At 45.3% G+C, this 16,256-nt stretch overlaps 1 protein-coding gene across 2 annotated transcripts in view; it reads right to left on the bottom strand.

The window, feature by feature from the left end:
• Positions 1–326: 326 nt before the first annotated feature.
• Positions 327–16,256, bottom strand: part of LOC143837192 (guanylate-binding protein 7-like) — a 31,896-nt gene continuing 15,966 nt past the window's right edge. For both annotated transcript variants that reach the window (XM_077336763.1, XM_077336764.1), the window contains 9 exons: positions 15,788–15,915; positions 14,229–14,338; positions 13,130–13,335; positions 12,280–12,513; positions 10,299–10,579; positions 7,923–8,135; positions 7,664–7,766; positions 4,725–4,918; positions 327–3,167 (listed from right to left, as the gene is read on the bottom strand). In XM_077336763.1, coding sequence (XP_077192878.1) covers positions 3,042–3,167; positions 4,725–4,918; positions 7,664–7,766; positions 7,923–8,135; positions 10,299–10,579; positions 12,280–12,513; positions 13,130–13,335; positions 14,229–14,338; positions 15,788–15,915 — 1,595 coding nt within the window. In that variant the 3' untranslated portion in view covers positions 327–3,041. The remainder of the gene's footprint in view (positions 3,168–4,724; positions 4,919–7,663; positions 7,767–7,922; positions 8,136–10,298; positions 10,580–12,279; positions 12,514–13,129; positions 13,336–14,228; positions 14,339–15,787; positions 15,916–16,256) is intronic.

Below are 16,256 nucleotides of genomic sequence, written 5' to 3'. Positions count from 1 at the left end.
GGAGGATTGATCTATCAGTGACTACCAGCCATGGTGACTGAGGGGAACCTCCACATTCAGAGGCACAAAACCTCTGAAGCCCAAGAAGTCTATAACAGGAATGATGAATCAATAACAGTGGCTGATGATAGCTCTAAACAAGGTGGAAAATTACCAGCAGAAGAGAAATTTGAAACTATGGAGATGGAAAAGGGGATGTCGGAGCTTTGCAGCCTAGATAAGGACACCCTACCTAAGAAGACATACAGCCACTCCAAAGCAACAGTACACAAGAACCAATCAAAAGATATATCGATCTGCAGTGAAAGTAATCGATTGAAAGGAGCTTCTTGGAAAAAAAACTGTACTGATATTGGAGCCCAGGAGGTACAACTGTTTCAAGAATCACCGATGTATACTCCGAGGGAAAGACTACAACTGCACTTTCTAAGCCAAAGGCCAAATGGACAGAACATAAGTCAATGGGAACAACAAGTTGCAACAAGCCTCGATATGAGACCCCCTTAAGAAGCTTGGGGAACGGAAATGAGACATAGTGGTTGAAATTCTTTTCCTCCTTTTCCTTTTTTCCGTAGCCATATAGGCAATATAACTAGTTAAGAAGTTACTCTGGGGTCTAAGATCTTCTAAGTAAGCTGAATTTGTATTATTAAATCTAACTTCGTAGTGTCTACCAGCCCAAAATTAAAGCTTAATTAAAAGGAGACACTTAATGGAATGGGTTTATACTACCATGTAAGTGTGGGGTCTTAGATTTCCTATGTTAGCTGAATTTGAATTATTTAACACATCTCTGTAGTGACTCTCAGCTTAAACTTAAAGCATAACTAAAAGGAGGCACCTAACTGAGGAGGTGTAAATGTAACTAACGAAGACTTTATTTTACTAACTAATGAAGACTCTATTTTATCATTTTTTGTATTAATAATGTACACTTCTATAACTTAACAACCTTAACAACCTATATATATTTTTTTCTTTCCGTACAACTAAGTAGGCTTTTATTTTTTCCTTTTTTCTTTTCCCTAGTGGAAATGTGGATGGCTCTAAGACCACGTTAAGTATAAATTGTTTATGATTGTTAAAATTGTTAAAAACTATGCAAACAAATGTTGAAACGATGGTAACAATGTAGACTTCTCTTTTTAAATGTGGTGGAAACGTGAAAAAGTTTATAAGCTTTGGATAAAAGTCCATAATATTGTAGCCATGTGGAGTCTTATAATCTTAAATGAAGAGAAGAGGGTTTTCAAGAACAATGGGGCCCTTATCTGATTTACCTAAGAAAATAAGTTAAAAGGGGATTGAAACGGGGTATCAAGTGTATCAAACGAAGAGCATAATCTTTTTTTTCTGTGTCAATAATGTAGATTACTTGCATTGTATTATCTTTAAATATTACAAAAGGGGATTGAAACGGGGAACTAAATGTATCAAATGAAGAGCATAACCTTTCTTTTTCTGTACTAACAATGTAGATTGCCTGTATTTCATTATCTTTAATCCTGGAAAATAAAAATAAAAATCTTAAAAAACAAACAAAAAACCTCTGAATCCCAGAGCCTGGAGGCAGCATCAGGGGAACATCATCTCTCTGTCCTTTTGTTGGCCATCCAGAGGAACCAGTTGGCCACTGTAAGAGACTGGATGCTGGACAAAATGGACCATTATTCTAATCCAGAAGGGCTCTACTGATCTTCTTAGGAATATGGCATGGTAAAATGTGTCCTCATGTTTATTTGGAGATAATTTGTTACCCCTCCAGGTCAGTGAGACTCATGGTTGAGCAAGAATCCAAAAACCAAGCTCTTCTCCCTGTACTACCATCTACAACAGCCTTGCTCGGCTTTTCTAAATATCCTTCAGGCTTCGAGAGGTGGTGTGATCATGCAGAATATAGCTGTATACATGCCGATCTGGGGGCCCTCCCCTTCCCACCCCCTCCAGGCCTATCATAGGCCATTTTAGGAGGGGGTCTGGTCAACATGACCATACATGGTCATATCTCACAGAATTTAAAATATATATTAAAAAAATTTCACTCCTACCCATTAGGGAAACCCTTCCAGAGCTATCACAAACCCCCAGGGTTTCACAAAACCCTGGTTGAGAAAGCCTGATTTGTAGTAACATGTTGACATTCTTTCAAATCATTTAAGGTGGATTACCACATACCGTGCCCTTCCAGCCATTCCTACTGCTCATTTCTTTCCAGTTATTTCTCCCCAATTTCTCCCCAATTGGGGTGGGGGCTCACTATGGGTTCTATCTGCCTCTCCTCCATTTTAGCCTCACTACAACCCATTGAAATACATTCAGCTGAGAGATCGGGACTGACCTGATGTCACCCAGCGACCTACCACAGGGTGAGTGGCAGTTCAAACATGGATCTCCCACATCCTAGTCTTAAATGGTACACCACACTGGCTCTAAGTAGTGCTAATAAATGTCAGAATATTCAAGACTTGAAGCGTGCATGATTCAACAGCATACAAAGAACATCCTGGCATTTCCCCTGTAATCTTCTGCTGTGTCCTGATTGGCTCAATTGACGACTTCCTGCTCCTTGGAGCACACTTCCTCTCTGCTTGCCTCCGAAACTGAATGAAGGTTGGTCAGACTGCTAGGACTGTCTCTCTCCTCTCTCTTCACAACAAAGTCGTTTCCATTATCAACAAAGCTAGTTATTCTTTAGTCCCTCTGCGTATTTAAACTCTGCCTAGGATAAGAACTTAAGCAGTTCCTTCTGCAGCTGTGCTTGTAGATTACTTTTTTTGTTCTCAGCAGAGGTTCACACATAACAAGAATCTCCTAAACTATAAATCTGTTGTCAATGCAGCAATATTTTTAACATTTATGTAGAAAGGGGAAAAGGCTGCTTTTTTGTAACACAAACACTCAAAATGACTAAAGTGATGATAAAACAGTGATTAAGTCCAGGAATGCAGTCCAAAAGAGATACTCCTTCAGTGCCCTCCATGCTTCCTCTGCAGCCTCAAGACCAGAAGAGGAGTCCTCTGGGTCCCTGAGCGATACAGTTCTCAAGAGATGACACATCCTCCTCTTTTCTTGCCGGAATTACTGATCCGATGATTCAGATTCGCAATCTCGGACTGAAGTCTTCCCACTTCCCGGTGGTATCCTTCTTGCAGCAGCCGACTGTGCTCCTGTGGACAGGGGGCGGCAAAACAAAATCAGAGCCGGTTGCTTGCAGAGTCAGGAAATGAACTTCAGAAATCGAATTTGGGTAGGAATCTGTTATGTTGTATCCCCAAAACTGGAGAGGACATACTTCATGTGATACTCACAACAATCCTGCAAGATAGGCTGAGACCGGCCCAACATCACACCAGGAGTGGCTCGGACAAGTGGGAATTGATACCTGGCTGTCCTGAACCCAATATTCTAACCTGGAGTGGGGTGGGAGGTCCCCAACCTTTTTTGATCCTGCAGCCCCTTTGGAACTCTGATAGGATGTTATAAGCACTTGAACAGTTCCGCAGGGCCTGCAAAAGGGAGCTCCTCCGCCAGGCATTCAGTTGAGATCGATCTGAACCACTGCTTCCCATTGCCCCCCCCCCCCAAGCCTCCCTCCATTGACAGTCATTACAAATCCGCCCAACCCACTGGGCCTCAGTATGAGTTGATTCATGTTCCCTAGTATTCTATTGTTCCACATGCTGCTACTGTTATCCGCACAACCTGTAACGTCCTTCCCTCGACTGTAATAAAAGCTAGGAAAATACCTTGTAACACACAAGTCAATATCATAATGACATCCATGCTAGTTTCATTCTACCACTGCTATGTAGATTTTACACTTCTCTGCTGCTTATAGTTACAAATAATGACACAGCTTCTAGTGTTGCCAGGTTCTGCACAGCAGCAATGAACATTCACAATAGGATGGTCTGTGCCAAATTTATTTATTAATTTTTATTTATTTATTTAGATTTTTATACCGCCCTTCCTTACGGCTCTGGGCGGTAAGTGGGGCTGTGCTATTTTAATTTATAGTCTGTATTTACTCTTACTGCATGTTTTATTTTGTATGATGAAACTGTCTTTCAGGATATCTTAAATTCTGGTTTTAATAAAGGTATCACATTATCTTATGCTGGTCTATGACCATAATAAAGGTCTGTCTGTCTGTCAGCCTCGCCCGGCCACACCCACTTTCTAAGAACACTTTGGCCCATTATGCATGGCGGCAGCTGCTCCATCGCGATTCATTCTACCGCGTACACACGGGGGCGGAGCATGCAGGGCTGCCCTGGCGTAGCGCGCGCACACGTGCGTTGTGCCGGACCCAGGAGGCCCGGGACGCTGCCAACCACGGTAAGCGGCAGCGGCCAGGGGGGGAGGGACTGGGGGGGTTGGGCCCCCTCCATGCGCTATTGCGGGGGCAGGGGGTTGCTCCTATCGGCTCCGCCATTTTGGGGGGTCAACATGACCATATATGGTCATATCACCTGATAAATTTCAAAAATATATATATAAAGATATTTAAAATTTTTTAAAAATTCATTAACTCCCATTCATTCAGGAAAGACTCCCAGGGCCATCCAGAAACCCCAGGGTTTCATGAAACTCTGGTTGAGAAAGCCTAAGCTAGACAGACGGACTCAGTGCAAGGCAGCTTCACAGGACCCAAAAGCCACTTATTCATGATCCAGGTCCTCTGGATGAAGCAGTGGCCTCTGGAGGCAGAAGACGACAGTCACCTGGAGCTTGTGGTTCAGCATCATCTCATACTCCCTCTGTTGTCTCCGCAGGTCCTCCTCCATCTTGGCCCTGAGCTGGGCTTCGTGTGCCCGGTAGCTCCGTTCGTTGTCTTCAGCCATCCTCTGGGTTTGTTCTTTCAGTTGGCGTTGTAGCTCCGCTTCCCGCTGAGCAGCTGCCGCCTGGGCCCTTCCCACTGCAGGAAAAAGGAAAACAAAATGATAAGAGGACACCCACCCTAACCCGGATGGTCCAGGGTAGCTCGACATAATTCGATCTTGGAAGCTAAGCGGGGTCGGCCCTGGTCAGCATCTGGATGGGAGACCACTCAGGGTTGTTATGCAAAGATAGGCAATGTCAATCCACTTATGAATGTCTTTTGCTCTGAAAACCCCATAAGTTGGCTGTGACTTGAAAGCACTCTATACACACACACACACACACACAAGTATATCCACACATGAGGGATGTTTGTTGGGTCCCAAAAACATCACTAACAGGCCTGGAAGCATTATACATCTGAAAGCCATTTCAGAGAGAATGGAAGAGGTGGACCACGGAACCATGTCTATCTGAATCTATCACTGGCCTGCTAGATGCCTCTCGGTATCCTCAAGCAGGGTTTGATGGCCAGGGTGTTCCACTGGGAACCATCCTTGAAGGGGAACACAATTCCTTCCCACCCCACTGTAATAATGCAGAGTAGGGTTGGGTGCTTCTACATCCGAAGTGGCCATTCGTGCCTAAAACAGGCAGCGCTGCAGCGCGGGAGAGGAGGAGAGGTGCCCGCGCCTCCCCTCCCCTCCCGCGCCACTGGCTGCTTTGGGTGCATATGGCTGCTTTGGACACCGAAACGCTCAACCCTAATGGGGGGGGGGGAGTAAAATTCCTCATTGGCTTCCAGACAGAAGAATATTTGGACCAGTCTTGTTAGCATATCTCTCTTTGGGCTTATTTACACTCAAGACAATGAGGCAGTAGAATGCATCGCAAAGGGGCAGCCATGTTAGTCAATCATAGCAAAACAAAGAGGAAATCTAACGGCACCATGAAGACTAACTCATATTTCAATATGAGCTTGCAGCAGGTGCGTAAGACTGGGATGTTTCTCCCTGCAACCAAAAAGACTGCATCGGAAGCAGAGAGTGGGTTGGAAGTCTTCTTCCAGCTCCTTTCTGCTTGCATAAATCTTATCATGTGAAAAAGTAACTGGAATTCACCCTGGTGCAGTTCATTCTACCAGATCACACTCCTAAATATATAAACAAGGCTTTAAATTCTGGGAAGTACAGAGGATCACATCCCAAAGGGTGTGAGAATTTATGAATTAGAAGTAATTGAAAACCATTTTCCCCATCAATTCCCTCCCCCCATACTGTTTCAGTTTATCCTGATTTCCACACACATTTCTCTGCCTTTCATTTTTTCCTACCCACTGACCGGTTTCCCCCCAGTGCTTCTGAGACCACTTTTACGCCAATCTTTTCCAGAAGCAGATTTTACGTCGCCTTTTTCCTCGCACATAATGTTTCTGTCAGTTTTATTTTTGTCTCACCATCCCTCCCCCCCAGCTCTCTTTTTCAATGACTGGACTGTGCTCATGGTCAACTCACACTCTCTCTTCCCTTCCCTGAAGATGAGTGCTTCATACCCCCTCTTTTAAATGATACCAAAACAGCAATATCCTATTGTAATGATAGATCAAGCAGGTTCTCTGAATTCCCCAGTTTTGTTTTTTAAAGTAAGTCTCTACTCTTGAGAAGATATGACTTTTTCTTCGCGTCTCCGCAAGAGAAAGAGCTAGGGGTTTACTTGACTTTTTAATGTATAAAACCTGGGAATTCACTTAACATTACCATGGAATAGGGATATGTTGCTATTGTAGTACCTTTAAGAAATGTAGTCATTATACTGATATATCAATGCAAGCCAGCCTTTAAAAATCTTTTGACTGTGGAGGAGCCCCTGAAATAATTTTTCAGACGTCGAGGAGCCCTGGATGTCAGCTGGCCATGCCCCGTGCTGTGCTCCCAGAAGAGCCAGTTTGGTGTAGTGGTTAGGAGTGCGGACTTCTAATCTGGCATGCCAGGTTCGATTCTGTGCTCTCCCACATGCAGCCACCTTGGGCTCGCCACGGCACTGATAAAACTGATAAAACCGTTCTGACCGAGCAATGATATCAGCGCTCTCTCAGCCTCACCCACCTCACAGGGTGTCTGTTGTGGGGAGAGGAAAGGGAAGGCGAATGTAAGCCGCTTTGAGCCTCCTTCGGGTAGGGAAAAGCAGCATATAAGAACCAACTCTTCTTCTTCTTCTTCTTCTTCTTCCACCACTAGGGTGTGCCCCTATCCCTCCTTTTTCTCCCTCCCCCTGCCTATGCTACTAGTATGGCATCTCTGCTTCATGTAGGCCGGAAAGAAGAGAAGACAGCCTAACCCCCCCCCCACACACACACACACACCATGCCACACCAGAGCTCCCGCTGACCCCTTCAGAATTTCCAGAGACCCCCCAGGGGTCCAGAGACCCCTAGTTTGGAATCCCCGATGTAAGCATTCAGTAAAAAGTAAAAAAGAGATGAAGTGCTGTGATGCCACTGAAACAGCCACCAATGCCATCCTCCAATGAAAATCCTGACTTAAGGTACACGTGGAAGAAAACAGGCTCCACAACTGTGAAAATGCGCAGGGAGGGGAAATGTGCCGAAGAAAGATGCCCAAACTGATCCCAATGCTTGCAGATGAACTGCCACGAAAATCAGGAGTACGTTGATCACGTGGAAAAGCCCTGCAAGGGCGTTCACAAGGAGGTGGGGCACATTCAAATTCAAAGGCAATTCCATGCAGACAAACACAGAGTTGTGCTTCTGAGCTACCACCTCCTGGGATATCAAAGACAGGACAAGCACAGTAGCCCGTTAGGCACTGAAGGCCCTACGAACCCTCAATCTCCTTCTGCCGGTCTGTGAGATTTCGGTCGGCCTGCAGAATGGACTGGGCTGCCGTCTCCTTGGATTTCAGGAACTCCTGTAGAGACTTCGGGGCCTAGAGTGAAACAGGGAGAGAGCAAGATGGTTCACTCGAGTTTGTGATTCCCTTCCATGGGGAGGGAGGCTCTGTAATTGAGTGTGCATTCTCTGTTTCAACGGTGCATGGTCAGCACCCACCAGTGGTAAACAACAAGAATATAGGCCTACTCACCATGAGACCTTTCTCAGGTGTCAAGTGATACTTCTCCACTGCTTTCCTCTGATCCTCCATGAAACATGGATATCCACCTGGCACGGCGTAGCTCCCATTACAGATCTTCTCCTCCAGACCCTGGAATAGCTCCAAGAGGACGGCCTGGCAGCGATCCAAGGACTCCTGCTCATTGCGTCTGCAGATATCCTCAAACTTGATTTGGATCTCGTTCTAGGGTTGGAAGGGAAGGAACAACATATGGCAGACTAGGGGCCAAGCCCATTGCATTCAGGAATACAACGGGCACTAGATTAGGGGGGTGGAGTGGAGGAACTCTGCAGACGGCTTCCCCCTCCGCCCAGGAACTGGAGGGCTGCAAGCAGCTGTTAGGGAATTCACCAGCAGGGGCAGCTCTCATGCAGCAGGGAACTACAGCCTCCAAGCCTCAGAGAGAGGTGGAAGGAGGAGGGGGTGGTCAGGGATGGGGGATGGAAGCCGATTGGCCAGCTGGTTGGAGGAGGAGGCACTAAGGGGCGGGACAGCCACCCTGAGTGGGTGTTAAGCACTGAGTGGCATTTAAGCCACGAGACATGCTCCTCCTCCAAGCCTTTACCAGAAATATTAAGTAGAACAGATGCTTTCTCATTAAGACGCTACATCCAGCACCATGCCTTCTCTTCCTCACATGGATTTCTACCTGTTAGCTTAACTTCTCCTGCTCATGTCTTCAAACAGAGGATATCACCAGAAGCATCTATCAGGAAAGTCAGAAGTTCTTTAATAAGGCCCTAACTTTCCTGGAATGAAAACCAAAAGTGAACCCTGACTCAGGAAACTGAATGAAGTTTGAGTCTAGTGGCATCTTTAAGACACAGTTTTAATTATGGTGTGAGCTTTCGTGAGTACACACCCTTCCTCATTGTGTCACAGGAAGCGTGCGTACACACAAAAGCTTATACTGTGAACAAAACTGTTCTGCTGCTTCAGACCAACATGGCTACCCACCTGAATCAAGGAAGCAGAGTTAGAGAAGCAGGTATGAACTATTTTAGCCATTTCTGCTATTTCCACCCTGGGGGGAATAACAGTAAAGTCCTATTCCAGGATCCTAGTCAGCAACCAGTATCCTTGGAAGTCTACTCTGAGACATATTACATGTGCCTCATCCTCTAAAAAACCTTTTTCAGAGTGAGAATCAGCATGGTGGCGAAGCAGAACAAGGTGACCTCTGCCAGAACTTCAGCCACCTTCCAGTATGATCCACTCACTTAATGGCCGGTCCACCAGTCATAAGCACTGGGCATTTCTCCATACTCATTTTTCTTGCATTAGTGTCCCGAATTCTTTTTTTTCTTTTCTGCATCTGTTTTGCCCCCTCTAGTGGTCAATTCAATATTACAGCATTGTACATCCAACAAAACCCCCCTGCAGTTTAAATCAGCAGAGAGATATGCCAGACATACAGCGATGTAAATATACACTTTCCTCAAGGAAGCTCACTGTGCTGGTGTGTGCTGTGAACATTCCTCATAATCTGTACCAGAATCACAGGGGGTTTATGGCAGGAGAATGTGTCAGCATGAAAAAAAATAACTAAATGTTCAGGGGCAGCCCCACAGCCCAAATTTCCCAGAACCCCAGGACAGAGAACAAGCAATATGGGCATCCCTAAACACAGTCACAAGGACTCACTTCCCTGCACTGGGCAGCTCTAAAAGAGGGCCAAATGAATGGACAACCAAAGTTCAGGGAGGAAAAATAGTTGGGCACATATCCAGACTTAACATAGCCCAGCCTAAAGGTGGCAGGGAGGCTGCCTGAAAGCTGTGGCCATGGGATACTAGGCCATGCCAACTCAGCTGGGCAACCCCTCCAATGAAGGGAGGAACCAGGGAGGCAAGCCTGGCCATAATAAAAATCATGCCCGATTAGCAGCCATGCCATCCTTTTGCTGCCAGGGCAGAAGAGTGGGTGGATAAGCCTACAGAGCCAGTTTCATAACAACCAAGGGGAATTTGTCCCAGTTCTCCCTGTGCCTAGCTAGCTGGAAGGGAAAGTATTGAGGGAGAAAGGACAAAGAGCCTGGGTGATTCATACTCCTTTCCCTTTCAGGACTGAGGCCTATCAAGCCCCAAATGGTGAAGCCGTGGGGTGTGTGGCAGCCCCTGCCTAAATCCTGACGTCACCACAGAGGCTCACCTTGAATACAGAAAGTTTAGAAGCCATTGCCTAGACCACGATGGCTCTCTAGATGTCCATGGACTACAATTCCCAGGAGCCTCTGCTTGCAGGGAATTATAGTCCATGGACATCTGGAGAGCCACAGTTCAGCCACCCCTGGTCTAGACAGCAAAGCTATACACCTTATTCCCATTATTGATATAAACCCAGTACCTTCAGCTGCTTCTGGTACTCTTGGCCCTCATCCTTGAAGGCACGGTCCAGAAACACTTGGATGGCCTCTTTCTCACACTCCACGTGCACTTTCAGCAGCTCTTCAATCTTCTCTGTCGGCAGCGTCAACATGAGATCCATCATCTGCTCATAGCGTTTTACCCCGTCGTGCACAGCTGCTGAACTCTCAATCTGAGCCAAGGCCAACACTGCATTCTCTATGCAAGGGATGGACCCGCTGCGGATGGCATCCACATAGGTCACTGCAAGGTGCCCCAGCACTGCAGAGGGAAGGGGAGAATACTTATCCCAAACTCCACAAATATCTGTATCATGGGGTCTGCAATGTGGTCCTTGCGGGTGTTATAGTGCCTGCCAAGTGAGTGGGGCCAAGCAAGGCTTTTGCCCAGCAATATTTCTGATTGGCCACCAGAGATTTGATTGACTGTACAGATTTTAAAAACACTGCATTGGAATAAAATTAGGGAAATCTTAACAGCTGTAAGAATATTATGGGCGCAGAACTGGAAAAATTGAAGGCTGGATATTAAAATTAAGAGAACCTGCTGAAATGGCCAAACTCACAACATTAGAAAAAAATCAACGTCATCTTTTGAAATACAATGGAAACCTCATAAGCTTCTTACCTAATCGTGACAAAATTTATTTGCTAGCAGAAGGATCCATGGATTAAATGAGGGTACTGAATAATGTATAGATCAATTTACATAGAAATGTTGAATAACTTTAGATTTTTAAGCTATAATAAGTTATCTCAGTATATCTTATTAGGATTGGTAAATGAGAGACTGATTGGATTTTATGATTTTTCTATGTCTGTTCCTTCTATTGTTTTTTCCTCCCCCTAATCTTCTTATTTTCAACTTTAAATTTTCTCTTATAAGATTTATTTATGTTTTGATTTATATCCCGCCATTCTCAGCAAACTGGCTTGTGGCGGGTCACACTAAATACCCCAATAAAATATACACTATTGTCCCATTAAAATACCCATTAAAAAAACCCTATGGCGGTGGCAATTCAAATCCCATGTGCTAGCTAACATCCGGTCGCAGGGGGTACCTTTGATCCAAAGGTACCTTTGATCCAAACGGTGGCCTCATCAAAAAGACACAGCCTATCAATTCTGTGAAGATTCAAGGGGGTGGCAGGTTGCAGTGGATGCCCAATGGGGTTGTGGGTGTCCTGCATAGTGCAGGGGGTTGGACTAGATGACCCAGGAGGTTCCTTACAATGCTATGATTCTATGATTCTAATTCCTATTGAGTGACAAGGATGTTAATGTCACTTTTATTATGGCTGCTTTTAAAAATCTACTGTTCTTAAATAAAAAACTACTGGTGTATTATGATTATCTATCTTTGTTATCTTTGTTCCCAGCATAGTTTTAAGCTGAAGAAGGTATTGGGTGTCACTCAAGGTAAACTGTGGCAGCCATTTTGTGGCTGGCTCAGCCTCCTGCAGCAGCCATTTTGAGGCTGCACCCACTGTGTTGTTCCAGAATTCCAATGGAACCCGCAGGCTCAAAATGGTTGGGGGCCCTACCTGACACCATCCATCCATCAATATTCCAGCCCTACCTTCCTGGTCTGTGATATCTCATGACCATTTTTGCCACATAGAATCTGAGAGTTGGAAGGGACCTCCAAGGTCATCTAGTCCAATCCCCTGCAGGTTGCAGGAAATTCACAACTACCTGCCCACCCACAGTGACCCCATGTCCAGATGATCCCACCCCCTCAAAACAAACAAACAAAAAAACAAAATCCCTGGCTGGTCTGGCCTGGACGAAATTTGCCTTCTGCCCACCCACTTACAATCTGCCTCAATTCACAGAATCAGCCTTTCTGCCCGTTGACTAGCTAGCCTCTGCTTAAAACCTTCCAAAGGAGAACCCACCACCTCCCGAGGAAGCCTGTCCCACTGAGGAACTGTTTCATCCATTTCTTCTTTCACTTACATGTCCCCGTCACTGTGTGTCCCCCAGGAATCACTTTGGCCTCAGCCGTCTCAAAAATGTAGCTCCGGAACCGGTGTGCTTCTCTAATGAAGTCTGGGTGAAGCTTCCTCTCAGGCAACTCCTCCAGGTGCACCAATTCTTGGCGGGTGGCCGGGCGGTCAAAGACAAAGCACTTGCGGCTGGGGAAGTACTCGCGGATGTACTTCTTGGCCAAGTCTAGACTTTCAGGGAAACCTGTGAGAGAAGCACACATTATTCGGTCAAACCAGCAGGCCTTGAGAGATGGTCTCTTCCATTCCAGTTTCCACAACAACAGTCCCTTCAGATCTACTGAGCAGACACAGCGATGACAGATCAGCGCCTAAGGCAGAAAATCCAAACTTCCACGCCACAAGGTGCTGAAATTTAATTTAGAAAACCACACCACTGATAACTTGCAGCTCTTTCATGATGTCCAGAACCCGTCACTGGACGTGGGGCATCTCATCACATTTAACAGTAGGGTCAACCCTCAATTTTGCTATCAAGACCTTTTATTTTCCCTTTTTCACTAAGCCCACATTGGCTAGGATACTGTATTTTTGACTGTCTATCTTTTAACTTTCTTGAAAAATGTCATTTTTCTAGAATCTAAACAGGAATATTCCCCATGTCCCAGGGGAAAATACTTTTCCATTGATGTTGTTGGAGAAAAATCATGTCACTGGGGATGGCTGAAAGATGTTTGTTCCCATTCTCTCTGATCTGAGGGAAACATGTTCAGGATTTAGCCCACCTCTTATGACTAATCAAGTTAAAGCAGTAAGTCCTAGCCCATTAAGGCTTTTCATCCACCAGCTCCCCAAAGTACCTTCTCTCCTCCGCAAGGCATTCTCCAGGTACTCGTCCGCAGAGATGGGGTGTCCATCCAGCTCTAGCTGCAGAGTGAAATCACGCACAGCCCAAATAAAAGTTGGGAAGAACCAGAGGAAGTCATCAGGAATTTCGTCAACTCCCTCAGAGTTCTGCCTGCCTGAGGCCTTAACCTTGATAAGCTCAGTCAGTTCTGTCACGTAGCTGGAACTGGGCTAAGGAAATGAAGATGCAATGTCTACAGAACGGTCCAATAACTTTTCAGCGGCTCCACATCTCTAATGAATATCTAACTATTCTTTCTCAACCTCTTTACCACTGAGAAACCCCAAGCCCTCTCCCTCCTACTACGACTGCTACTAATCTGCCTAACCCACTAGGTCTCAGTAAGAGTTGAGCTGAGGCTCTTTTGCAGATCCATCATTTTCTATTGTTATTGTTGCTATCATGTTAATGTTATTGTTGTTATAATATTATTGTTGGTATCGCCTGTTATTACTATATATGATGTTATCTGTATCTTTTTCCTGCTTCTTGTAAACTGCCCTGAGCCCTGGGGGAAGGCGATATAAATATATAATAAAAATAAATAAATAATAAAACATTCCTCGGGCTTTGAGAAACCCAAGAGGTGGTGCAATGGTGCATAATATGGTTGGGAAGCATAGCTGTGGACACACCCACCAGGGCTCCTCCCCTTTCTACCTCCTCCAGGCCTATCAGTGGCCATTTCGGGAGGGGCGGGGTCGATGTGGCCATATATGGTCATATCACCCAATAACTGTTTAACACATTTTATAAAAATATATTAAACCGTAACTTAACTCCTACCCATTTTGGAAACCCTTTCAGGGCCGTCAAAAACCCTCAGGGTTTCACAAAACCCTGGTTGAGAAAGCGTGATCTTACTTTCATTTCTTGTAAACTATAGCTTGGTCGTCTGTAATACTCTTCTTATTCAACCACTTTGGACAAGTTTAAGAATCACACACCCAATTACTGCCACATCAAAGTCCTGATAGGAAGGGCCCTCCACATTTTATTAACTCCTGGTTCTGCCAGGGATGTGGACGCCTGAATTTTCCAAAGAAGGATACTGTAATTTCTCCAAAGCAAACTGGTCAATGGTGCCCATGCTGTTGTACACAAAGGTGCTGCTCAGCAAAATGGACAGGGCAAACACCCATGAGTCATTCTCGACATTGCTCTGTGGAAAGAGGATGCAGACATTTAGCACAAAACATTTGGAGTATGTGGAAGCCACAGGCTTCCACCATACATTAAATGGGGTACTCTGTTGCCACTACCATAGTCTAGCATTATTTCCAAGAGACTTCCAACCCTTAAGGCAGTGGTCCCCAACCCCCAGTCCGGGGACCGGTGTGGGGCCGTAGATCAGTCGGTATCGGGCCGCAACTCCTCCTCGTCCTCCTCCCTGGCTGCTGCCTCAGGGGCTGCCCTGCCACTCTGCCACCGGCTCACCTTTGGTGCTCTCTGGCGGCCGCCATGGCAGGGGCTCCCTCTCGGCATGGCACTGTGCAGCTGCTGCTGGCAGCGCCCCCCAGTGGGCAGCGGGAAGTCAGGGGCACCGGCGGGAAAGCAAGTGGAGCAGGGGCTCAGGCGGCAACATCCCTCGGCAAAAGACTACCCCCCCCCCCCGGGCCTCAGTAAAACTGTCAAGTGTTGACCGGTCCCCAGTGATAAAAAGATTGGGGACCACTGCCGTAAGGGAAGTCTGGACTGGTGCAGTTTTCCTGTGTAGAGTCAATTGTATTAAACTGAAACACATGCTTGTAAAAATAGCCTATGTTTGCAATACTAAAGGGAAAAATCCTTTGTGATATCATACTGTGTACTCTCAGTGAGAAACACTTCGTAACCTTGTAGAAGAGAATTCACAGACTCTGTTAGAATGTCTTGGGAAAGCCTTGGGAAAAGGGGCCTCTTTGTTTTAGACAGGAGGAATGCATAAGATAATCGCCTAAGTCACATGGGAGTAACCTTGAGAGGCCTGAAAGAACAGATTCTTGGAGTAAGAAAGTTTATTATATTTGTTTTGGTAGGGTCGGAAGGGTTCTCCATTATGGTTTTATTGTTGGAGTCCGATATGTATATTGTTCATCCGGATGGTTTTAATGGGGCTTTAAATTTTGGATGGATCTGTAACCCGCCATGAGCCAGAAATGAGAGTGGTGAGCAATAATAATAATAATAATAATAATAATAATAATAATAATAATAATAATAATAATAATAATAATAATTAATAATAATAATAATAATAATAATAATAATAATAATAATAATAAGATTTATTTCCCGCCACTCCCCTTAGGCTCGTGGCGGGTCACAACAACAACAACAACAATAATAATGAGAAAGGTGAAATTATATTCATGCTCTAGCTTTTGTTTGTAACTAATTTGAAATGTATAAGTATGAGGAGCCCTCCCTTTTTCTGGTGCACATTCTTTCTAGCCTCTGGCAAAGAGGGAGTATGTCCTTCACCTTTCTTAGCTAAAAAACTGTGAAGATCAAAAAGAGACCAGTCTCCCCTTGCCTCATTGGGAACTGGGTAAGAAGACGGGGCTCACACCAGCCGGTGAAGCCTCTGCACTGGCCTTCCCCTGTCTCTATTTCCCTGTTCCGGATTTACCTTCTCCACATCGCCCAGTCCTTCTGTGTCCAATAGCACCAGGGTATGGTCAGGCTTCTTGGGGTGAGGACGACACCACATCCAGATACCCTTGGTATTTGCTTGTATTGTGGCACCCAGAGAAAATCCTGGATGAGAGGGCAAGGAAGATACAATGCTCAGCCCCCTGGGGAAGAGTAGTTCAACCTTTTCCCCGTTATGGTTTATCAGCAAATGAAATGTGTTCAGCCAGAAAAGAGACATACTTCTGGTTGCTCTCAGAAATTATCCTGAGCTCCAGAAACCATAGTTTTATTGAGATACACGACAAGACAAAGTAATCCTCACAATTTTAACATTCTGCCCACATATCTCTATACTAAGGCAAACTTCACAACCCAAGTTTTGACCAACAGATTTGGAAACAGCCCATTTTCATGTTTCTTTTGTAGCCGGTGCATCTAGGGAGGCCTGGAAGGACTTTAATGAC

Source organism: Paroedura picta, chromosome 5 (assembly GCF_049243985.1).
Source record: "Paroedura picta isolate Pp20150507F chromosome 5, Ppicta_v3.0, whole genome shotgun sequence".
Classification (NCBI taxonomy): Eukaryota; Metazoa; Chordata; class Lepidosauria; order Squamata; family Gekkonidae; genus Paroedura; species Paroedura picta.
This window is presented reverse-complemented; position numbering and strand designations above follow the sequence as displayed.